General features: G+C 38.8%; 1 protein-coding gene across 2 annotated transcripts; it reads left to right on the top strand.

Annotated features, from left to right (window-relative positions):
- The first annotated feature begins 1055 nt into the window (after nucleotides 1–1055).
- Nucleotides 1056–24853, top strand: LOC140225302 (cytochrome P450 4C1-like). Of its 2 annotated transcripts, none has more exons than XM_072303730.1 (13): nucleotides 1056–1169; nucleotides 9578–9752; nucleotides 13962–14068; nucleotides 14547–14637; nucleotides 15042–15230; nucleotides 16179–16263; nucleotides 16743–16869; nucleotides 17892–17976; nucleotides 18966–19075; nucleotides 19582–19650; nucleotides 20152–20320; nucleotides 23012–23191; nucleotides 23855–24853. In XM_072303730.1, the coding sequence occupies exons 2-13, from the start codon at nucleotides 9581–9583 to the stop codon at nucleotides 24034–24036; spliced, it is 1566 nt and encodes a 521-aa protein (XP_072159831.1). In that variant the 5' UTR covers nucleotides 1056–1169; nucleotides 9578–9580; the 3' UTR covers nucleotides 24037–24853. The 2 variants fall into 2 exon arrangements, with proteins under 2 accessions (XP_072159831.1, XP_072159832.1); XM_072303731.1 differs by lacking the exon at nucleotides 1056–1169 and adding an exon at nucleotides 2726–2989.
- Nucleotides 24854–24889: the final 36 nt, after the last annotated feature.

Here is a 24889-nt window from a genome sequence, read left to right as displayed (position 1 = left end):
AAAAAATCGAGTTTGTCAAATTTTCGGCCACTTTGAGCCTAAACCGGTCGCCATTTTGAAAAATTAGGGTTTTTTTGAAAATCTAACGTCAAATTCGTTTTTCTCGTGCCAAAATACCCCCAGATAGCGAGTTTCAAGCAAATCCATGTGCAAATAGCACAGGTGCCAATTTTCGGCCATTTGGAACTTTGACCGGCCGCCATTTTGAAACGGTTTGAGATAATGACTTCCGGTTTGCGCGAAAAATTTTCTTTTTTTATGCTCTTTCGAACGAGGTATCACAAAGGGGGTCTTCCCATTTGAAAATTAAAAGTTAGGGTCCGTAACCCCCCCCCCCCAAAATGGGGCCCCCTCAAAATTTTTGGGAGGGGGTCAAAAAGTAGCTCCCTTTGATCTAGGAACACCCTCCAAGTTTCAAATCTCTACCTCAATTAGGTCAAAAGTTAGAGGGGGGGGGGGAGGGGACTTTTCGAACACCCTGTATGATAGCTAATAGTAGTGACTGCAAAGAAACGCGAAAACGTCATTTTTCAGCGTCTTGAGGCGATTGTGTGTGATTGATCTGCCACTCATACTAAAAGGTAGTCTAGAGTCATGACAATAACTTCCGAGTAAAATTACGAGGTGCTCAGAGGTGCAAAGTTTATTTTTTGGGTCCTACTTTTGCGATTTTATTGAAAAAACTGACTATGTCTAAGGGTTAATCTAGAGCATTAGACATGATACAAAAGAATTGTTTCAGCATGGAACATCTAGAAATTACCTTATATTTTGTAAATCAAGTACCCAAACACTTTCAGTTACGGTGAAACAACGAACACAAGCCCTTAAACACAGCACTGCCGCTCGGTAACTGGAAGCGTACTCAGAAGTGCTCCGCGCGCCGCACTTCCCAGGCTTGTCACATCTTTATCAGTGTTTCAATCTAGATGATATTTTACAGGAGTCTTCTTTACAGTATGTACTATCGATCTACGTATTGAAATCGAACTTTTTCCAAACTTCATTTTTCCGATTTATTGCCGCTTAAATCGGGCTATTGGACCATAGTACGTCGCGTCGCGCGCTCTTATCACGCGGCCGCGCGTCGCGTCGCGGCTATAAAAGGCGAGCGGTCGCGCGTCTCATTACCAGTCGATGCTCAACCGCCAAGAAGAGAACTGCCTACGGTGAGTACCTCCAAGTACCTACACCTCTGTTCCATCGGCGCGCTAGTCCATCTCTAACCGAGCTATCCACGGCTCCAACGGCTCCATTTCCACAGCCCCCCCACATTCGAATCTTAAACCAAAAATTATATCATAATTTTGTGCTAATTTTGTGCTATTTTGTGCCGCAAATTAAAAATTTTGTGCTGCAAAATTAAGGGGGGAAACGCTCCTCAAAATTGGGGGGGCTGTAGAAACGGTAGCCCCCCCACTTTCGAATTTTCGAAAAAAAAGAATGCCATAATTTTGTGCTAATTTTGTGCTATTTTGTGCCGCAAGAAAAAAATTTTGTGCCGCAAAATTAAGGGGGGTAGCAGCATTCCAAATTGGGGGGGCTGTAGAAATGTTTGCCCCCTGTTTCGATTTCTCGGAAAAGGAGTATGCCATAATTTTGTACTAATTTTGTGCTATTTTGTGCCGTAGCAAGACTTTCAATTTTTTCAAATTTAAGGGGGAAAAATTGGTATTTCAAAATTGGGGGGGGCTGTGGAAATGTTTGCCCCCCTCTTCGATTTCTTGAAAGTGGAGTATGCCATGCTTCTGCTTTAATTTTGTGCTATTTTGTGCCGTAGAGATATTATTCATTTTTGTAAATTTAGGGGGGTAAACGGGCACATCAAATTTTGGGGGGGCTGTGGAAATGTTTGCTCCCCTTTTTGATTTCTTGAAAAAAAAGTATGCCGTAATACTCTCATAATTTTGTGCTATTTTGTGCCGCAAAAAGAAAATTTTGTGCTCCAAAATTAGGGGTCTTAAATACCACCCCAAATTTAAGGGGGAGGTCGCAGGTGCGGCAGCCCCCCACTTTCGAATTTCGAGAAAAAAAGCACGTCATAATTTTGTGCTAATTTTGTGCTATTTTGTGCCGCAAAAAGAAAATTTTGTGCTCCAAAATTAAGGGGGTTAAATACCATTTCAAATTGGGGGGGGGCTGTAGAAACGATAGCCCCCCACTTTCGAATTTCGAGAAAAAAAGTACGTCATAATTTTGTGCTAATTTTGTGCTATTTTGTGCCGCAAAAAGAAAATTTTGTGCTCCAAAATTAGGGGGATTAAATACCACTTGAAATGGGAGGGGCGGGGACTGTAAAACAAGTTAGCGCTCCGGCGGAACCCGAATCTTCCGCTCCGGAGTCGCAGGCTCGCAGGTAGCCGGAACCTTTGCCAGCGCAGCGTGGTCACATCTCTCTCCGCTTTGACTTCTGCCCATGGAAACGGACGGAAAGGGCCAAGCACCGTGGCAACTTAAGAAAGATCCGGGCGGGAGATCCGGCGCGGCGCTCTTTGCACGGGATATTTAACCAGAGAGATTTATCCTATAATCATTAAGGATCCTTTTTGGAGGGTTATATACAGTTGGGTGTCAGCGAGTTCCAAATCGAATGTTGCTCTACTGTTTTTATTTTGCACGCTACCGATTATTATTTACTGAATCGAACAGTTTTGAGAAATAAGTGATTGGCCTTTCATTTCAGAAGCAACAACAATTTTGACACGTATCCAGCAGCGAAACATATCATGAAAGGACCATTTTTAAGGAATGTTTCAGAAAATGTGTTATCGTTGATTTCAAGACCTCCGAAATCTAGTTTACATTACCTCACTGGAATGCGCCCTGTGCTCTTTTCCAACTTTTAATAACAAAATTCAATTTTTCCACCATTTTTCGTTAGGTGCCGATGTTTGGTTTCAAATAAAGTGCCCACACAAATACTCTCTAAATCTTGGTGTGGTATTCATGGTTCTGAGGAAAACCACTGCACATTGGGCCTCTAGACAAGGTATGAATGACTATACCTTTAACGTCGATCAATGGTAAACCCCCCTCCTTACGAGAAAATATGTATATATTCCAGGAAATGCTGATGAGATGAAGAAATAGGGATAGTATTATCGGACACAGCGTAAAAAACACATCAATAACAACCATCGTATGTTAAGCTTTGTTTTCGGACGCAGACCTATGCAATTATTTGAAATTTTTATACCGTCATTTATCCTTCATAAAAGCACTTTCCCATGTTTCACCGCTAAAACGAGAGGTGAATTTATTGTTTTTGAAGTGTATGATGGGACTCTGCCCTCTCAATTTTTTCGGCTTATTCCGACTACGGTCTCAGATTTTTTCTAGAAATTACCGATTCCCCAGAAAATTGCATTTTCTAAAAAAAAAAGTGTTCTTCAATGTAAAATCCTATGTAAAAAAGACGGCTCAGTCGGCATGGGTTAATATTATTCAATTTGTCTGAAACTTGGCAGAGTCTTTTTGTTCAAATGAATTGATTTCAGGGAGTAAGACCAAAAAAATTCGCAAAAGAAATTTTTTCATGTGTGATTGGGCCACTATAGCCATCGATATGATAAATCCGGTCCCTTTAGTCACATCACTCCGCTTGATTGCGATCAATGTATTCTGTTCTATTTCGGAGCGACCCTAGCAACCTGAAAATTTTTGCATCGTCTTGCAACACCCTATACAGGGTGTCTCACGAAAAACGAGCCACCTTGAATATCTGCCGAACGCGTCGGAATTTCGAAAAACGGTAAAAGACGTGTTCGTTTATATCGAGGGGGACACCTTTTGGCGTATTCGACATTTTCCCAAACCGCGGGAGGGGCGCGGGGCGGGGGGTGCCCCACCCGTAAGTCGAACTTTTCAAATGGCACCCCTACTTTTTTATTTCAGAAATCAATTCTACGCAAAAAAACAAGCCACCCTGTCCAAACCGAATGTAAATCGGACAATTTTTCAGTGATTGACAGAGTTTGAAACATTTTTTTCATGCTCTTTTCAAAAATTTCCCACGCCCGATGGAATTGCTGTATCAAACCAAACTCTCCGCCAAAAAAATTCTTAAACATTGCACTTTCGATAAAAAAATAAAAAAAATCTGCTGCACTCGAAATCTGGAGCACGCGGAGCCCTTCTTTTGCGACATTAAAATTCGTTATACCGAACATTTCCGAGGGGCGCTCATCGGGAGGGAGTAGTAAGTTTTAGACAAGAATTATTAATCTTTTTTATGAAGCATAAGAAACCGTGTCCATGAAGAAGCAGTTAAGTAGAAAATCAACGCACCGCGGAAAAATAGCGTCCTCAGAAGTATCAAGGTCCGGCTCAAGTCATTGACCCCCCCCCCCCCCCCAAAAAAAAAAAGCTAATCCATTTGTTTTTCTACTTATCTGCTTCTTCATGGACACGGTTTTTTTTGCTTCATAAAAAAGATTAATAATTCTTGTCTAAAACTTACTACTCCCTCCCGATGAGCGCCCCTCGGAAATGTTCGGTATAACGAATTTTAATGTCGCAAAAGAAGGGCTCCGCGTGCTCCAGATTTCGAGTGCAGCAGATTTTTTTTATTTTTTTATCGAAAGTGCAATGTTTAAGAATTTTTGAAATTTTTCAAACTCTGTCAATCACTGAAAAATTGTCCGATTTACATTCGGTTTGGACAGGGTGGCTTGTTTTTTTGCGTAGAATTGATTTCTGAAATAAAAAAGTAGGGGTGCCATTTGAAAAGTTCGACTTACGGGTGGGGCATCCCCCGCCCCGCGCCCCTCCCGCGGTTTGGGAAAATGTCGAATACGCCAAAAGGTGTCCCCCTCGATATAAACGAACACGTCTTTTACCGTTTTTCGAAATTCCGACGCGTTCGGCAGATATTCAAGGTGGCTCGTTTTTCGTGAGACACCCTGTATACCCCTGCTGGTCGATCACGGAACCAGAAATGCTATTGCTTTTGTTCTTCATGATGGGCCATTTTTAATTACTGGCCGCTATGCAGTCCAACCCCCAAAGGGCCCGCTTCGCAGGCCTTTGTTGCTCGATTTAAGTATACCGGGGGCGCGCTACGATGTTTGGAAAATCGAATGAGTAAATACCATCATCTCGTAATTGGCAACACAGCAATCCTCTAGACCGCTACTCGGCACGCTCGACATCGCTGCCCCATTGTCTCGCGCTTACCTGAATCTGACCCTCGACATTTCAACCGAGGATTAGACAGCTCGCGAGTGCAACTTTTTTATTTTTTCAAAAAAAGTGTTTTTAGTCTATATTTTCAAATTCGCGGTAAAATTTCGAGCATATCGGTGGTCAAACCAAAGAAAATACGTGATTCTGCGGCATAGCAAGATCAATAGGATCGCATTTAGCAAAAAGGAACCTGCGCAGTCACAGTGTTGTTAAAATATTGCTTTTTCATAATTATCTAAAAAAAAAAATCTCCCCAAGTAGGACTAAATAATTTTTGTTAATTTTGAAGGGAAGTTATTCTGTAAATTTTCATACAGTACATATATTTCGTATTTTTAAAAGAAAAAAAAGTAGTCGCACGATTTTGAAAACACTGTAATCACGCTGGTTTCTTTTTGCTAAATGCGGTCCAATATTTCTTCTGCTGAATTTGCAACTTGCGGACCGACATCTCCGTTGTATATCTACAAATCATAAAAAAATTTAGTTCATTGTAATCTGATTTTTCCGCAGAATGTAAGTTTACTAAGAGAGTTAAAGTCGAAGCAAATCTTAAAAATGTCATCAAATTTTTTTGGAGCTCCAATAGGCCACAGGGAAGGCCAACGGATTGAGATCCATTGATGCCGAGCGGTCTATTGTTATGTTTAAAGGAGACCGGCATCGGCCGAGATGTGGTTGCGCTGGTGTCAGCGTGTGCTGGAAAAACCTCAGGTCCAGACATCATCGTATCGCGCCCTCAGTATAGAGCAGGATTTTTCAGGGATTCTCTTCCATTAGTAGCCGCGAAAACCATGAGAATCACCCCGGTTGATCATCCAAACGAACTGAGACTAAAAAAACCAAAATTCAATATCTCTAATTTGGTCGATTTTCCGCCAAATTTGAAATTCCCGTCATTTTTCATGGTAGGGAACTTCAAATTTTGCTTATTGCCCCTACCCTTGCCCAGCTCACCAGTCAACCCAAATATTAGAACCCTGGGTCATATTGCCAAACTCCGCATGGAGCGGGCTCATCTAGGGACTATCGCCTGTCGGTAGCCGGAAAGTCATGGAAATCAACCCAGTGAAACGCTCAAACGAACTGTGACAAAAAATTAAAATTTACATTGGTTGAATGGGGGAATTCGCGACTACACCACGTAATATGCAAAGACCTCAGCCACATTTTCAAAATCTGATTCTAGCAGGCCAGAGCCGGGTTTGGGTTCTTGCCACTTGGTGCCAAAAGAATGGGTCACTAAACCTTGTTTATTTTATTGAATATTCTGAAAGTACAATGTGAGTAGATAACGTGGTGATTTTTCCGCATTTTTATGGAGCCTAAATCGCGGAGAAACCCGCTTTTGAAAAATCTAAAAACTGCAAGACATTCCAAACGCACCCGAATGGCGGGAAACTGACGGTGTTGACGCACTGCGGTAGTCATATCGCAATCTCCTCTCATTATCCTCTGATGTTTGTTAAAATAAAACATGTTTCAATGTGGAATTGTTGCTCGTTTATTACAGCTAACATATGAGTGAGATTCAAGTCTTGAATTCAAAAGATATGATTTCGACTTTAGTATTGTTTTCATGTACGAAGAGTAGATAGACATTTGACGGAAGTCGTGGAAACCCGCGCCCGCTTCTGATTGGTGCCGGATGACATCATTCGGCGCGGCGCGAAACCGGGGCGTTTTAAATTTGCGTATAAGTTGAGCGATTTGAACTGCGCATTTCTCGGTTATTGAGTTATTTGTTCGCGTTTTTAATGTGCGCATCGTGTTCTACGCGTCATTTTCCTTCAGAAAACTATATTCGCAAGTCAAAATTCGTTCATGGTTTAGTGACCCATTTGATCCCCCCCCCCCCCCCCGCCCAGATATACGGTAACAGGCTGTGATCCGATATCTAGGGATTTATCCCCAGATCTAGGGATTTTCCGGAAATTGTAGGGTTTCAGGGATTTTCTAGACAATCTAGAGATTTTTCTGATGAGGTAAGAGTAAGTAAAAATGGACCCTTTTACCCTCAATTTCACCTTCGACTCAGTAGAAAATATATTTTCATCTATATTTTGTAGTCTTATTGCCACCACCATGCTTACCCGATAATAAGCCGGAACATAAAACGATAGCGTCACTCGATGTGCTTGACAGTTCAAAAAAAAAAGAAAAAAAAAAAAAAAACACAACTATATGTAGATTTCGGAGGTCTTGAAATCAACGATAACACATTTTCTGAAACATTCCTTAAAAATGGTCCCCTCATGATATGTTTCGCTGCATGGATACGTGTCAAAATTGTTGTTGCTTCTGAAATGAAAGGCAATCACTTATTTCTCAAAACTGTTCGATTCAGTAAATAATAATCGGTAGCGTGCAAAATAAAAACAGTAGAGCAACATTCGATTTGGAACTCGCTGACACCCAACTGTATATAACCCTCCGAAAAGGATCCTTAATGATTATAGGATAAATCTCGGTGGTTAAATATCCCGTGCAAAGAGCGTCGCGCCGGATCTCCCGCCCGGATCTTTCTTAAGTTGCCACGGTGCTTGGCCCTTTCCGTCCGTTTCCATGGGCAGAAGTCGAAGCGGAGAGAGATGTGACCACGCTGCGCTGGCAAAGGTTCCGGCTACCTGCGAGCCTGCGACTCCGGAGCGGAAGATTCGGGTTCCGCCGGAGCGCTAACTTGTTTTACAGTCCCCGCCCCTCCCATTACAAGTGGTATTTAATCCCCCTAATTTTGGAGCACAAAATTTTCTTTTTGCGGCACAAAATAGCACAAAATTAGCACAAAATTATGACGTACTTTTTTTCTCGAAATTCGAAAGTGGGGGGCTATCGTTTCTACAGCCCCCCCCAATTTGAAATGGTATTTAACCCCCTTAATTTTGGAGCACAAAATTTTCTTTTTGCGGCACAAAATAGCACAAAATTAGCACAAAATTATGACGTGCTTTTTTTCTCGAAATTCAAAAGTGGGGGGCTGCCGCACCTGCGACCTCCCCCTTAAATTTTGGGTGGTATTTAAGACCCCTAATTTTGGAGCACAAAATTTTCTTTTTGCGGCACAAAATAGCACAAAATTATGAGAGTATTACGGCATACTTTTTTTTCAAGAAATCAAAAAGGGGAGCAAACATTTCCACAGCCCCCCCAAAATTTGATGTGCCCGTTTACCCCCCTAAATTTACAAAAATGAATAATATCTCTACGGCACAAAATAGCACAAAAATAAAGCAGAAGCATGGCATACTCCACGTTCAAGAAATCGAAGAGGGGGGCAAACATTTCCACAGCCCCCCCCCCAATTTTGAAATACCAATTTTTCCCCCTTAAATTTGAAAAAATTGAAAGTCTTGCTACGGCACAAAATAGCACAAAATTAGTACAAAATTATGGCATACTCCTTTTCCGAGAAATCGAAACAGGGGGCAAACATTTCTACAGCCCCCCCAATTTGGAATGCTGCTACCCCCCTTAATTTTGCGGCACAAAATTTTTTTCTTGCGGCACAAAATAGCACAAAATTAGCACAAAATTATGGCATTCTTTTTTTTCGAAAATTCGAAAGTGGGGGGGCTACCGTTTCTACAGCCCCCCCAATTTTGAGGAGCGTTTCCCCCCTTAGTTTTGCAGCACAAAATTTTTAATTTGCGGCACAAAATAGCACAAAATTAGCACAAAATTATGATATAATTTTTGGTTTAAGATTCGAATGTGGGGGGGCTGTGGAAATGGAGCCGGCTCCAACGACTTGCGGGTCTTCCATGCCCACATCGCCCGGAGCGCTACCGCACTGAGCCAGCCCGAGGAGCCGTCTCTTGGGGTCTCTACGGCGTCTCCAAGCGCAAAAACCAACGTGGACTTCCATGTCCAAATCGCCCGGAGTGCTATCACACTGGGCCAGCCCGACCGAGCTATCTCGTGGGGTGTTCTAAGCGCTTCCAAGCGCACAAACCAGGTCCTCTACAGGACAGCTGGCACTCGTCCGCTCTTTCTCAGGACCAGCGCTAGCCGACTCTAAAAGTCGCACTCCTTTTCACCTCATTAATTCAAATTTTCTAGTTCAACTTTCAACCCTGGTAGCGTTACAACTGAAAAACATGGTTGACATGTCATACAATAAAACACTCCCAACACCCTGGAATAATTCCGATTTTTCTGCACAATTTTACAACATTGGTGACGTCATAACATAAAACATTGTTGCCAGATTTTATACTATAACTTACATATCACATATCCACCATCGCGAAATAATTCGGATTTTTCTGCACAGTCTGACAGCTGGGTGCGGGCTACTTCCCATATTCTAGCTACTCATGTAATGAAATAAATTGAGCCCCCGTATGAATGGGATCGCAAAATCAAATATCGATCACGCACTCACTTTTTTCAGAAAATGTTCTTGCTGTCACCCCTGCTGTTATTCACGCTCATGATAGTTCTCACGAGCCATTTGATAATCGCAACATGGAAGAAAAGGCATCTCTTCAAGTTTTCGTTCCAGCTTCCAGGACCGCCAGCTTTGCCTATCGTAGGAAATGGACTGGAGTTTATTGGAACTCCTGATGGTAAGTAAACGCAACTTTCCATGGAATTCTAATAAAAGCCATTTCGACTGGCTCAACACGCAAAAAAATAGTCGGAGCTGGCTACAGAACTTCCTGTTCATAGGGATCCTGCACTTTCTTTGTTATAATTACAGAGCTTTCCCGTTGTAAGAACAGAGCTTCGGTCGTGAGCGTACTCTGTCCTAATAATGGAAACTTCGGTAGCAACAAAGAAAGTGCAAGAGCCCTGTGAACAGAACTATTTTTTTTTCAGTAAATGTCCAATCAAGAACTAACTCTGTCATTTTGATTGCATGATTCAGTCAACGTGTCAAGTTGCTAAAATATCTTAACGAAGACGAATCCCCAACTAAACGCGCAGTTACTGAGCTTTAATTTTACGTTTAATGCAATTTCGATAAATTTTGGGGGGTATAATGACCCTTGACGGCTTGTTGGGAAAAGAATATCTTCAAATTCTTCAAACCCTCAATAAATGGCATATGAAGCATGAAAAAATTCAGATCGGAACATTGGTGCTAGTGAAAGATGAGTTGGATAGTTATGTAGATGGAAGATATTGAAATGTTGAGTCAAATAACAACACTGAACTTCACTAAAAAATGAATTGTTACTTGAGAAAATTTGGACACACCTTCGAACCTCCTACCTGTCGATCGTTCTATAGAGAATGAAAACTATACTACATTCATCTAACCTAGAAGTAATAGTATCAGCTGTTTGATAAGACAGCATGTGTAGTACACATTTTTAACCTACCTAGGGAAGTTGGCTAAGTGTTGCAGGGTTTTTAGTAAATTTTGCATACATCACAAAATCTTCTTATGATTGAGGCCTAAAACATACAGTTTAAAAAAATCCGATTCCAAGCCAAGTGTGTGATTATCATGGAATTTTACAGTTATGCCTATCAATTTTTCTAATTGTTTGGCTTCTAGGCCTGCTTATCAATTTCCCAATGGGACATGGTGGTAAAGGCAGGCTGTAAGGAGGCAGGCTCGACATTATTTTGCGGGAAAAGCAAGAACAAAAACGTTAAAAATGTTCAATTAAAGTAAAAGATTTGAGCCCTAATAAGTATCAGTAGGTACAAGACTAAGAGGAGGAATGTTCTGTTCAGACGGATGCATCGGAATATTAAACTGAGGGAACGCCGAGAGACGTAACGTTTGGGCTCTTCTTAGACTTCATCAGTAGATTACACTCGTCAGTGAGCAGTGCATCCAAACGTATCAAAATTGCCAATGCATCTTCCGGAGCTGAACACTTTCCCCCTCAGTCTTGTACTGATACTAATTATAGCTCAAATTTTTGGCTCTAATTGAAATTTGTGAACTTTTTTGGCCTTGATGGGTTCCCCACAAAATAGTGTGAACCCAGCACTATTTTACCAAGACTCATTATACAATAAGGAGAGACTTTACTCAGCAATATTCATATCTTTGAGAAGAGTTAGGACATACATTGAACAAAGGCTTGGCCAGAGGGAAGGGGGTGAAAAATAATGACTTGATGCCATCGTATAAACGAAGAGAAAGCCCCGTAAAATGTGGCCCGAACAGTATGTTTTACAGTTAGGGCCACCTTTTTACTGTTTTTTCTTCGTTTGCACAATTGCATTAAGCCATCTTTTTTCATCCCTTACTTTCTGTCACGCCTTCGTAATGTATTTTCACACTTAACTCAAGAGATACGGGTGTAGTTAATTAAAACCTCTCTTCAATGTATAACGAATCCTCGAATTTTCCTTGACGTTGGCCTAAATTTTATGCCACAAGAATTCTGAATTTTTTCAATTGTAAGACGCCATTTATTACTGAATCCAATCCATCCCATCCCTCATCTTAACGCACCCTTTATGCAGCTCTAGATCATCCTCGCTCATCAGTAGGTAACTTCCATCCAGTGGCGATGCGTGCTATTGCAATATCGATTGATCTGTCATTTAAACCGAAGGAAATATATCGATAAATAGGGAACACTTTAATAATCGATTCTTTACTATAGCTCCTAATGAAAAAATATCGAAAATTGATCATTCGCGCCGCGCCACTGCTACTATCCAATGGATGAACGACCTTTATACCGTCGTGTTAAGGAAGAGCGCCGTATGAACATTCGAGAGTTGTCAAATTTCTCTTGATAAACCATGTATTTTTGGCAACATTCTTGCATATTTTACCTTGAAATTCTCAGATATTTTAGATTAAATTGCGTACATAATTGTCTGAAAATTTTGGAAATAATATTCGCAATTTTCCCGGTAAATTTGGTTTTTATCAGAGGAAACTTGGCAACGTCTGAAGGCTCATACGGCGTTCTTCCTTAGCTCGGCAGTATAGTTCAATAGATGCACCCTTACGATTAAATTGAAATACAAGCGGCATTAACCTTGTTGGAGCTGCACATTACATTGTTGGGGTGATTCAACTCGCTAAGTTGGGCATTTTTGCGCAGCACCGACGTCAGAGGAGGTTTTCCTCGTTTCAGTCTAGGAGTGCGTCACAGTATTCAAGGCGATCACAACAAACCATTTCTGCAAAACCCTAAAACAATGCTTCCATAATCATCAGAGTGCCAGATTTCTCACGATATTCTCAAACGATGCGTTTTTAATCGGGGTCAAATTTCGTCTATTTTTATTCAAAAACGTGACAACACTGTTCGCGCGCCGTAAAAAAGGTATTCAAATGGATTCGTTAATTGCGAAATTATTCGGCCGCCGTGGACAAAGGCGACTAACTCGGAATTATAACTTATTTAATTAGACGAGTGTCCACTTCCGAACTTGACATTCTCATGTTCCGTTGACGTTACACATAAAACTATCGTAAACTAGTTCGTTTCGTCGCGCGGAACGCGGCGCGTGCGACCTTGACATTGCAAATCCAAAAAGAGTCTGGCTCTGGTCCATTGAGACTGGAAGTGACATGTCGCAGTCATTTTCAGGAAAAAAGTAAGATTTATCCTCGTATTGTTCTCTAGAGTACTGGGCTATCTGATTGTTACATAACATAAAAATACCAATCTCCACCTCTATTTACAGGAAAGAGAATTGGAAGTGCGAGGGAACTCATCCCAAAAGACTTGGAATTTCCTCCCTCTCCTCTTATTGTACAAAATTTTACAAAAATATCAACTTAATTTTGGTTCTCTGGCAAAAATTTAATTCATATTTCCGCACCAGTCAATTTTTAAATAAAATTGTATTTCCTCTAAGTATCTTATTCCTCTCTCTTAAAGTCCGGTAATCGGCCCCTTAATAAACATAGTACCCGTAAATAAACCATAGGCCCCTAAATAAACCCGTAAAAAACATAGGGTACGCACTGGAAAAAAACACATTGGATCTAGAGTCCAGACTATTAAAAACATCGACGAGAAAAAATACTCTTGATTCAATCGAATTTCTGCTTAAATCAAGAACCAAGCCTCTTAATTTGAGCGGATTTCCTTTTGATCCAAGCAAAAATCTGATTGAATCAAGAGTATTTTTTCTTGTCAGTGTTTTCAAGAGTCTGGACTCTAGATCCAATGTGTTTTTTTTTCCAGTGCGTCAATGAAAATTCTGATTAATTTTTGTCATATCTGATCACGAGATCAAGTGGAATTGGAGCCCAATTTACACTTTTCAACTTTTGTCAGACAAAATCGGACGGAAAATTTAATGAAAGGTTAAATTCTACCAGATGCAATTTAATTATCGCTGCCGTGTGATAGCCCTAAACGGCAATCGGGTATCTTTATCAGCTTCCGGTTTTTGAAGATATACAGCTTCGGCTAATGTCAGTCGGAAAGTTGCAGGTGACGTCATATCCAAGTCCCTGTTCAACTTTTCTCCCGAGTTTTGCGTTCTTGTGTCTATACCACACGATCCAACTTTTCATCCGACGAAAGTGGAGGAAAAGTGAAATGACATAATGAGCCTTGTAAATTGGACGTATTTCTGCTAAACAAGGGCGGATCCAGCAATTTGGCAACGCCAGATTTCCTCCATTTAAACCTAAGCTAAATAATCGATTCTTGTCGGAGCACCTGGCCCCTCCAAGGATCGATACATTTCAAAAGATTTAAATGGAGCAAATACAATGTTGCCAATTTGCCACATCCGCCAATGCTGCTAAACGGAACTACAGACGAATGGGAAATGTGATGTGACATACTCATATTATTCTCAATGTTCATTAAAAAATTACGTTTTCTTTTCAGAGGTTTTTAAGAATATCGAGAAAAATATGGACTCGTTTCCTTCCCCTTTCCGATTCTGGGTGGGCTCAAAATTGTTCGTTATAATCGCTGAACCAGAGGATTTGCAGGTAACGTATTTATGACGCAATATTGGTGATAACACATATCTTACACTTTTAAACATGTGACAGTAATCTTACTGCAATGCCTGACCTTGAGTTTAAAACTACGGAGTTTCAGACAGCAAAGCTGTAGAACGGTGCGAATTTCAGCTCATAATAAAAATAATTTAAGATGAAGGGGGTTGATACTTTAATCATGGCCAACACCCCTGAGCTTTTGAAGATAAGAGTAACATACGATTTGTATGCTTCTATGCGTAAAGAATAAAACGGAAAAAAATCTGAAATATTTTTCATAGGTGTCATTATAAAATCTTACTTTGATTATATTACCTTATTATGATTCAATAATTATTTTATTACTTAGAAGAAGTCAATATCATAAATTGCAATTTTTTTTCTGCTATTCATTCATATTTTTTGATTGCGTTTTAATTAAAATTTGCTACCTTTAATTGTTGCTTTTTTCCGATTTTCCTCTCAGATCGTACTTAATAACAGTAGATCATTGCAAAAAGACGAAATGTACAAGTTCTTCAAAAACACGGTCGGCGAGGGTTTGTTCTCTGCTCCAGGTAAACTATTTAACCATTGTTTATTATTTATAATTTTTCATCCAGATTCGGTACAAGTAAGAATTAACCGTAATACTTCACAGCATGCTTTTCCTATTCTTTGCCGTATCTTTCGATCAGAATCTCTCTTTGTTATTCTCAGAGGGCTTTGCAATTTAATGCGATCAACAAATCTAGCTTTACTTCCTAAATTTTTTGAAGCGTATGCTTAGGGATTCTAAAGGATATTTCCGGCCGGATATTCAAAAATTTATTTTTATCCAGCCGTAGCTTATTGGTTAAGTGAAGAAATCCTCCAAATCCACCGAATCCTCCTTGAGTCATCAAGATAATTTCGGTTTTTTTTTCGGTTTTATTTCCTGCCCACCCTTTAAATTTTATTGATTCTAATGCTCTCTTTGCAGTTGATAAGTGGAGAAGACACCGGAGAATATTGAATCCAGCATTCAATCCGATTATTTTGGAGCAGTTCATTCCCGTTTTTAACAAGAAAGCCAAGGAGTTAATCGATATGCTACGGTGCGAAGTTGGTAAACCTGAAGAATTTGATCTGTGGCCTGCTGTCAGCAGCGTAGCTCTCAGTTTAATCTGTCGTGAGTATTTTCAAACAAAAGTATAAGCAGAAACAAACTCTTCTTCAAAAATGTTTTTTTCAAACTGATTTTTATTTTATTATTTTTTTTTGTGACTTATTTTTTATTGATGGGTAAAATATCTCAAAGGAACATTTATGCACATGATGAGAAAAATTGTAATGTTTCATTTCATCCAAAAAATTGATTTAAAGCGGATATTTTGAAACACCCAGACTGGACTAAGAGGTCCCTAACTTCGAATTTTGATGATTGATTCATTTTCTGAGGAAATTATATTTTCAAGTAATATTTTCAATGATTTTAAAATGCTGAAATCACAATATGTCTCGTTTGGTATAAAAAACTGGCTTAGAAAAAAGTACGATTCTTGTTACTGCAGAAAAAGTTGGTACTTCTGAAAGTGAAAAAAAAGGCATGATTGTTTTGACTTCTGTAATTTTATGCAGGAACTGCGAATCAAGAAAATTGCCCAGCGTCTGTCTTTGTTTCGCAGGGTCGCCAGATTGTGCGACAAAATATGGGTATTTTACATGGGTTTAAATGAGATAATGTGCTGATTTTTCAGTACTATCCAGCAAAAATACTAATTTGATCAACCTCATGTGTAATGTTCATACATTCTAACTCTATTAAGTATGTGTAATATTCACAAAAAGAAAAAACGATAAAATTGAAAAAAAAAAAACTCATCCCGTGCAATGATTTGCCATCATTGTCCTACTTATAAGCATACTAGATCGACACCACTAATACAACATGGAGAAGCAAATTTTGCCTATCCTCGCTTCTGAAGGCGAATCAATCTCTTATCGTCTCACATCTGGAATATTGCTCATCTCACGTTTTTTTTTTCTCGACTGTAAACTGGAGAATAAAATATGAATTTTTCCTGTGTTGGTTTTCTTCATAATTTGCCTAATTTTCTTTATTCCTTCCTTAATCTAGAAACAACTCTAGGCTATGATTTGAAAATCAGTAAATCGCACGATGCTCATAGTCCTGAAATGGAATTCGCCCGAGCTCTCGAAGAGTAAGTAGAAATTCCAAAATTAAGTTAACCTTAAACCCACGCACAAAAGTAAGATGCTCCGAGTTAAAACTATCATTAACACAGTATCAGAAGTCAGTTGCACTAATTATAGATTAGTATAATCACGGATAAAAATTATTTTAGATAACCGTAAAATAGCAACAGAACGACAAAGTTTTCCAATTTTGTTCATCCAACGATAAAGGAATCACGGCTTTAGAAAACCTCATGTATTAATATCAACCGTCAAATTCAATGAAACTTATGGGTATATATTTGTGAAGTATCATTTCCTTTTGTAATGATATAATTAAACAACTAACTAACTAACTACCTAACATGTTGAAACCATATTATGTAAACATGACCTACTTCATCGTATATTTACATCAGAAATTATTGATACATCTTCAAGAATGAATCTGTATATCATTTTATTGGTCCTCCAATAACTTTTGCTTATTTTTCTTTCAATACAGAGCTTCAGTGCATGACTCAATGAGAATCTACAAACCTTGGCTACATCCTGACGTCATTTTCAACTTAGTGACTTACATGAACGGATTTGATCAAATCTACATGAAGCTCAAACAACTTCCAAATCTTGTGAGTTAGAGTTATCTCTGTCTAGTAGAATTCACATAGCGAACAGCGTAAATTCCTTTTGCCAACCATTCGCTGTCAGTTTCACTTGGAAAGAGGAATTGTTGCTCTCACAAAGCTCACGCAGTGGATTCCAGGTCAAACCTATTTATCTGAGGGTCGTTAAAATGTAAAGTGTTCGGTAGAAATTATTTCGATCCCAGACACGTGTAGCATTTGTAACTGGGACCGAAGTGTATGGTACCAGACGAGTAACACTGTAATTACAAGTGTAAAAGTAAGTTGAACCTGGACTCCGTTGTAAGCATTGTAGAAGCAACGATTCTATTTTCTCTCTGTTCGGTTTGCAAAAATGAACGTTACACGGAGTGATGCAGTTTGCCTAACATTCATGAGGAAGGCGTCTCTCCAGACTGATTAATTTATTGGTAATATGCATATAAAGATGGTTAGAAACATACTGAATTTCTAATCAGTGCTGATTTCTGTTCAATACATTCGCTGAAAAATCTCAACGAGCGGAAATATGCGATGCACACCTTCCTCAGACGCCCAAACTGGGTCAAATTACTCCGAGGCTTGCTAAAAACTAAAGTAGCCCGCAAGCCATATGGGACCGGCACATATGAGCCTTTGACAAAGGTCTTCAAAAATATCCTTAAAAAATATTCAGACGTCAAATTGAAAAAAAGAAAAAAATCTGGTGTCATCACAGCCAAATAGAGGGGAGACGTATTCGGATCTCATTTTTAAGTTTTCTCCTGAATATGAGCGACACTTCATTGGCAGCACTAAGCGGAGCATTGCAATTTCACGCCTCACGCCATAGCGCCTTCAATTTTGGAGACGCAACACGGACATCCATCAAGCACGAATAGTTGTATCTCTGCGCCGTTGTCAACGCGCGTCCTTTCCCTTGCACTATTAGTCCATTTCCATGTTGTGTTGGCTCCGTTTGTCTTATTTGTAGTGATACTTTTGATGTTACTTTACTAAATAACAAATGTTCTTCAATTTATTTACAGGTAATCAGACGCAAAAAGGAGGAGTTTATTGAAAAAAGGCAAAAACTCATAAAAGAAGTTAAGACGGACGAGGACGAATTGGGAGGTAAGCTAGAAAATGTATTCCAGACATAACAAAACGAAAAAAATAAAACCCCAAATCCAAGAAAAAAGATAAATTGAAAACAATGGGAGACAAAAACGTCCTGTCATACATTTTATCTCATTTAAACGGTCGCACAAAATCCAGAGTTTGCATTTAAACGTATTATTCATACTAGGGGGCCCTGCCCCCTGACCGCTACGCGGCCCAACCCCCGGGAGGGCGCTTCGCGCCCTCAGACCCGCTTCGCGGGCCCTATACGCATATGTGTAGGCAAAATTGTTCGATGGATATCTTCGCAATTTCATGCCATAGAGGATCAAAGCCCAAAAAACATTTGTTGCTTTCATGCAACGCTATGCAATAAAGGGTTAAACCTTATACCTTGGACCTTGAACCTTGAACTCTGAGCGATGTACCGTCCCTCAACTCTTCGAATGAGGAGTCCTTCACGAGCTTTTCCATTGTTTTATTGTTTATTCGAGTCGCACGCAGGTAGAATCCCACACCTTGACGTTTCTAGCGGAAACGACATATCTCTCACGCTATTAACATTGGACTTAAGTGACATGAGCTTTAAAAGTTCTACAACATTAAAAGTTCGGGGTTTCATAATTTTTTGCACATCTACATCTACTACAGATGACATACATGTAAAGATCATCCTTATCGGTCCGGCAGTTCGTCAGATATAGTGCTTCCAAGATTTTGCTTGTAGCTGTATAATATAAATAAGCTACAAAAAATGCCCCTATGTTTTATGCCTTATCTCACCAAGTCACCAGTTCAATGAATCAATGTATCCGGATCTATTTTAAATAAATAATAAGGGTTACCTTTCTGATTTTATTCGAAAGATTTCTTCGCATACATACACTTAGTGACAAAACAGACAGAAACTGATTGTCCTTTAATTTGCGCCTGTGTACGCATTCACTCCTTTTAATATTATACTTCCAGAATTTTCAATTAAAAATCTTACTTTTTTCCAGCAAAGAAAAAGATCAAGGTATTCGTAGACATATTACTGGAGATGTCTGCAGAAGGAGCTAACTTTACGGACCAAGACATAACAGATCATGTGATAACCATGATGGTCGGGGTGAGTTAAAATCTACAACAATTATTTATGAGCCATCATTTGTTGAAAAAACAAAGTATGTATGATCGCTTGTTACATGATAAACAATCGCTCATTTTGAAACCTTGCGGTTCCTATAAAATAATAAATAATCAAAACTAAGACAGATCTGTCAGATGAAAATAGATCGAAATATTTATGTTGCTGTTTATTGATTGTCAAAAATCCCGATTTTTTGACGAATACCTAACGCTCCACCGGTAATTGAAATTTTCAATTATTGGCAAGAAGCTAATCATTCCATGTTTTCATCTACATTTAAAGTTTTTGAACACGACATTGGGAAGTTCAAACCCTGCTATAACATGCATTTTAGGGAAATTTTTGATTAATGAAATAGATGATTTTATAATTTCACATGCGCTCTACTTTTAATAGATTCCATTCCAATTCCATTTATTCCCTCACGTTTTTCGCTTTTCTTTCTTTCATGATCATGTTTGTTGACAGAAATTGTTTTTTTTTAGGGCACCGAAACCAGTGCAATCACGAACTGCTTCTGCACCTTAATGCTAGCCATGTATCCGGAACTTCAGGTAACTTCCAGAATGGTTCCTTTTATTCAAAACTAATTTATTCATGTTATTGAGCATATCTTAATTTTTGTGAATACCCCTCTGGTGCCTGATAGCCGATTGATACTTTAAAACAGAAATTTACTCTTAAATTCTACTACTTCCTCTTTTCTTTCCTTATGTGTTCTTTGAACAATCACTAATTTATTCGAATACTACAATAATAGTTTCAATAAATCAATGGTTCACCAGCTTAAAGCAAGATACCGGGGAGATTCTTCATATTTTAGAGGAAGATTAGCCCAGCATATTTGGACTGCATTTTGCAATATGGACCTATAAATTCCGGCCCAGTTTAAAAACAACGTATGTGCCATTAGTTTCCCTATGCACATATGTGTTTTTTTAGATGAGCCAGAATTTATAGGTCCAAATTGCAAAATGCAGTCCATTTAAATGTTTGATTTCCTATTTTTGAGGCTAAAACGAAGTGAATATTTACATGTGTATGGATATTTTCAGGACAAGGCGTACGCGGAACAAGTGAGCATATTTGGTGAAAGTGACAGAGACTGCACCATGGAAGATCTAGGTAGAATGACATACCTGGAGCAATGTTTAAAGGAAACATTAAGAATGTTCCCTCCTGGACCCATCTTCATTCGAGAGGCAGCTGATGATATTCCTATCCGTAAGTACAAGTATTTTCGTGAAAGATTATCTGGATAATGATTCTACTTTACTTCCTCCTATCACGATAAAAATTTGTAGGCGGAATTAAAAAACTGCGTGTTCCTACACAATTACAAAGGATTACTCTTTCTTCACTTGTTTTCATATAAAATTGCAATATAAATGTTTACGATGTAATGAAAAATAACCATAGTGCGCCGATATTTCAGTTACAATTAATAATTATCTTCTTCAAAAATTACTAAGGACTCCAGATACCGCACGTCGTATACTTGCCGTAGGAAAGAAGCGGCCCCCCAGTCGCCTGCAGCGCCAGGGTAGGCAACTTTTGTAGCGGTATGCCATACTTTAGCCCACTTATAATGGAAGTGCATGGGAAATTGCACTTCGAATGTGCAGATTATGAACGGCACATTGCGAAAATTGTTCATTTTAGTCACTAGTCATGGTAAATGGACTCAGAAAATTGAGCAGAGATATTTGCATTAATTTTTTATTTTTTTGTTTTTTTTGTTTTTTGTTTTTTTTTTTGTGGTTTTTTCGGCATTTTTTAACAATTTAAAACATAAGAAAATTTAAGACCGTGAATCTTCAACCAAACTTAGCACAGCACGGCGAAACCGGTCAAACACACGGCAAGCAGTATATTCGTTCGCTCGAAGTATGGCGTACCGCTAAACAGGTTGCCTTAGGGTGCGTCAAAAAAAATGAAAGTCTGAAATGTTCCGCTCCCCAGGCGGCAATCGATGACGTTTGGTAAAAAAACATGTTTGCCAAAATTTGGGCCAATTTCAATCATTTTAAATGGTGCCAAAGGTCAATTTTGTGATGAAATTATGATATTTTGGTTTAGACCTCGATTTCGTACAAAAAACTCGATTTTACGCTGAAATCGTGCGTTTACGAGATAAATGTCAAAGAACTCGACTTGTAGAGGATGAAATTTTACACTAGGAGGACGTCTTTGTAACCGATAAAAATCAAATTGAACTAGAAAAACTCAACTCGGTATTTATTTTTTTGGTCCTCAGAATTTCCGAGGTCTTACTAAGTAGAGGTTTAAAAGACTCATTTTTCACGAAAATAAGTCGAAAGAGGGTATAAATGAACTGTAGGCAAGTGTTGAGGATGCAAATGTCATCAGAACTTCCTCAGTTTCAAAAAAAGTTCCAACTATTTTGCACAATCCTCCAAAAAGTGTACGACTCGAGAAGCAGGATCGTGCTATAATAGTAGGGGGAAAGTGCGGTTTGACCGGGAAAAATTGCGTAACAAACTTTCCCTATGTAATCGTCATCAGTAGGTCCCCCTGAACAACTTCCTAAAAGTTAAAAATGGCCCCACCCCGGAATATCCCTCAAAAAAGTTAAAATTGAAAATGGCGGCCGTAATAAGAGGGTCCGGGAAATCGGTATTTTAAAATGCTCATTCTGTCTCATCATGTGAGGTAGCATTTCCTATGTAATTTTGGTCGTAGATTTCATAAATAAATTCCGCAAGGCCCTCCGGCCAAAGGGGGCGCTCCAAATCATAGATGGCGGCCAAATGTGAAAGGCAGGAGGTTGCATTTTTTTAAATATTCACCGAAGGAACAAGGAAAGTGAAGTGTCTTTATTTGCATGTATTTATGGCCATGAAACTTAAATTTGATGTTATAAATGTATTTAATAAAGGAAATTAAAGGAAACATACGACTACCGAGAGAAACGTAAGCTCAGAAGAGGCCTTGCGGAATTCATTTATGAAATCTACGACCAAAATTACATAGGAAATGCTACCTCACATGATGAGACAGAATGAGCATTTTAAAATACCGATTTCCCGGACCCTCTTATTACGGCCGCCATTTTCAATTTTAACTTTTTTGAGGGATAGTCCGGGGTGGGGCCATTTTTAACTTTTAGGAAGTTGTTCAGGGGGACCTACTGATGACGATTACATAGGGAAAGTTTGTTACGAAATTTTTCCCGGTCAAACCGCACTTTCCCCCTACTGTTATAGCACGATCCTGCTTCTCGAGTCGTACACTTTTTGGAGGATTGTGCAAAATAGTTGGAACTTTTTTTGAAACTGAGGAAGTTCTGATGACATTTGCATCCTCAACACTTGCCTACAGTTCATTTATACCCTCTTTCGACTTATTTTCGTGAAAAATGAGTCTTTTAAACCTCTACTTAGTAAGACCTCGAAAATTCTGAGGACCAAAAAAATAAATACCGAGTTGAGTTTTTCTAGTTCAATTTGATTTTTATCGGTTACAAAGACGTCCTCCTAGTGTAAAATTTCATCCTCTACAAGTCGAGTTCTTTGACATTTATCTCGTAAACGCACGATTTCAGCGTAAAATCGAGTTTTTTGTACGAAATCGAGGTCTAAACCAAAATATCATAATTTCATCACAAAATTGACCTTTGGCACCATTTAAAGTGATTGAAATTGGCCCAAATTTTGGCAAACATGTTTTTTTACCAAACGTCATCGATTGCCGCCTGGGGAGCGGAACATTTCAGACTTTCATTTTTTTTGACGCACCCTAAGGTTGCCTACCCTGGAGCTGCAGGGGACTGGGGGCCGTTTTTTATTTCAATGCGGTATCTGGAGTCCTTAGTAATCGTTGGCAAATATTGATGTTGTTACATAATTTTATTTTGCCAATTATTTATTTGCGAATATTAATCATGGATTCCAGGAAATTACGTGCTCCCCAAAGGAACCTCAGTCTTAATTTCCCCGATGAAAACGCATAAACTGCCTCATTTATACAAAAATCCGCATGAATTCAATCCCGAAAACTTCTCAGAGGAGAGTGTCAGAAATCGCCATCGGTACAGTTTTATACCTTTCAGTGGAGGACCTCGAGGATGCATTGGTGAGTTTTGATTATTTTACATAAATGAATAGGTTGTTTATGAAAGGACATTAGTTTATCTTGTAGATGAACTCCGCAAACTATTAACCTTAACTTGCTAAGGGCTCACCTGGACTCATTCACTCAATGGACTTGTTCCATTTTACAAAGTGCTCATATTTCTCCTTCTTGTTCTTCGGCGTGAGCGTCGTACTTTATTTTACAAAAATTGAACTGGAAATTGATAAGCAGTAACATTTCAAAATGTCATCGCAGAGCTCGAGTTTCGTTCATGTTTCATGTAGCAAAATGAGAACACAACTTTTCGCAATATTACAATGAGGAAGGGAGAAATTTTGAAAGAAGTACTCATCAAAATACTTGCTGACCTGTATTTGATACGTAAGACGTCCACAGTCACAGCCCTTCTCTTGTTGCATTAGCTAAATTTCGATCATTTGCTTACCGGTATACCTCATTTATCAGAATATCCATGAATACTTATCAGTATGTATGTTTTAATTTAGCAAAGAACATCATGCTGCATCGTAATATTGAAATATATTTCTTTAATTAATTAGAACAAGTATATGAATTAAGATGTCAACCCAACTTAAAAACACATATGTTTTAGGATACATGCATTTTCATTTTCTTACTTGTCTGCTTTTTTTCATTTCTCAGGATCTAAATATGCCATGCTGTCGATGAAAACTGTCATGTCAACATTCCTCAGGAATTTCAGAGCCGAAACAACGTGTAAATTATCTGATATATCCTTGAAAATAGACTTGCTGGCCCGAAGTAAAAATGGATATCCGGTCAAAATATACCCAAGAACTTTACCGAAGAATGCAGCAGCGTAACCACTGAGACTGACTTACCTAAGGCTTCAAGGACTGATTGTGAGTTTGCTTCATAGTGAGTAGATTGAAAAAACTCAAGCTTAGATTTGGTGGCGATTTTTTATAGATATGAGTGAAATCTGCTTGTCATTTAAGTTCTCGAAATCTAAACTTGAGCTTTTCATTTTAGTCACAATTGATGCTCACTATGAAAATTATTTATTCTTTTTTGTAAATATCAATATTTCTCCACATTAATATTGCAGTAAAATTAGGGAATGATCCCTCGTTTTATCTTGTCATTTTTGTAGGAACAAGAATCCATGTATCCTTCCGTGTTGCAAGTAAAAACAACTTAAACTCTGTTCTATTCATCATCTGAGAGAATTTATTTGCAAAAGATATGTTTACTCGGAATCACAAATATTTTGTACACTAACATCGTAAATGCGTTCAAATTACGTGTCATAGTAAGTACAATAAATATATCTGACGAATCGAGGCACTAGATCCGCATTTAAGGGAAGCATTTTCATCGAAAGGAACTATGTCTGTTGTGACATGAGTCCTGTCATGCATATATTCTAATTTATTTCAGAGCTCCTGCCAGAATAAATGTAGTTCCTTTTATACTTCAAAGCGCAGCAAATATGCATATGCATAGCCTGAGTCATTAGTCAGAATAAAATCACAAACGAGGTTAGATAGAATGTGTCCTATTTATTTACTAAGTATGAACTGATATTCCTTCGGATTTTTTGTGATAAACATCGATAACTCTTGTAAACAAAGAGCTACACTGATGTAACGAACAATATAGTATCCAAGAAAAATCCAACCTGTGTTATCATTATTTCATTCAACTTATCTAGAT

This window comes from Bemisia tabaci, chromosome 8, assembly GCF_918797505.1.
Source record: "Bemisia tabaci chromosome 8, PGI_BMITA_v3".
NCBI lineage: Eukaryota > Metazoa > Arthropoda > Insecta > Hemiptera > Aleyrodidae > Bemisia > Bemisia tabaci.
This window is presented reverse-complemented; position numbering and strand designations above follow the sequence as displayed.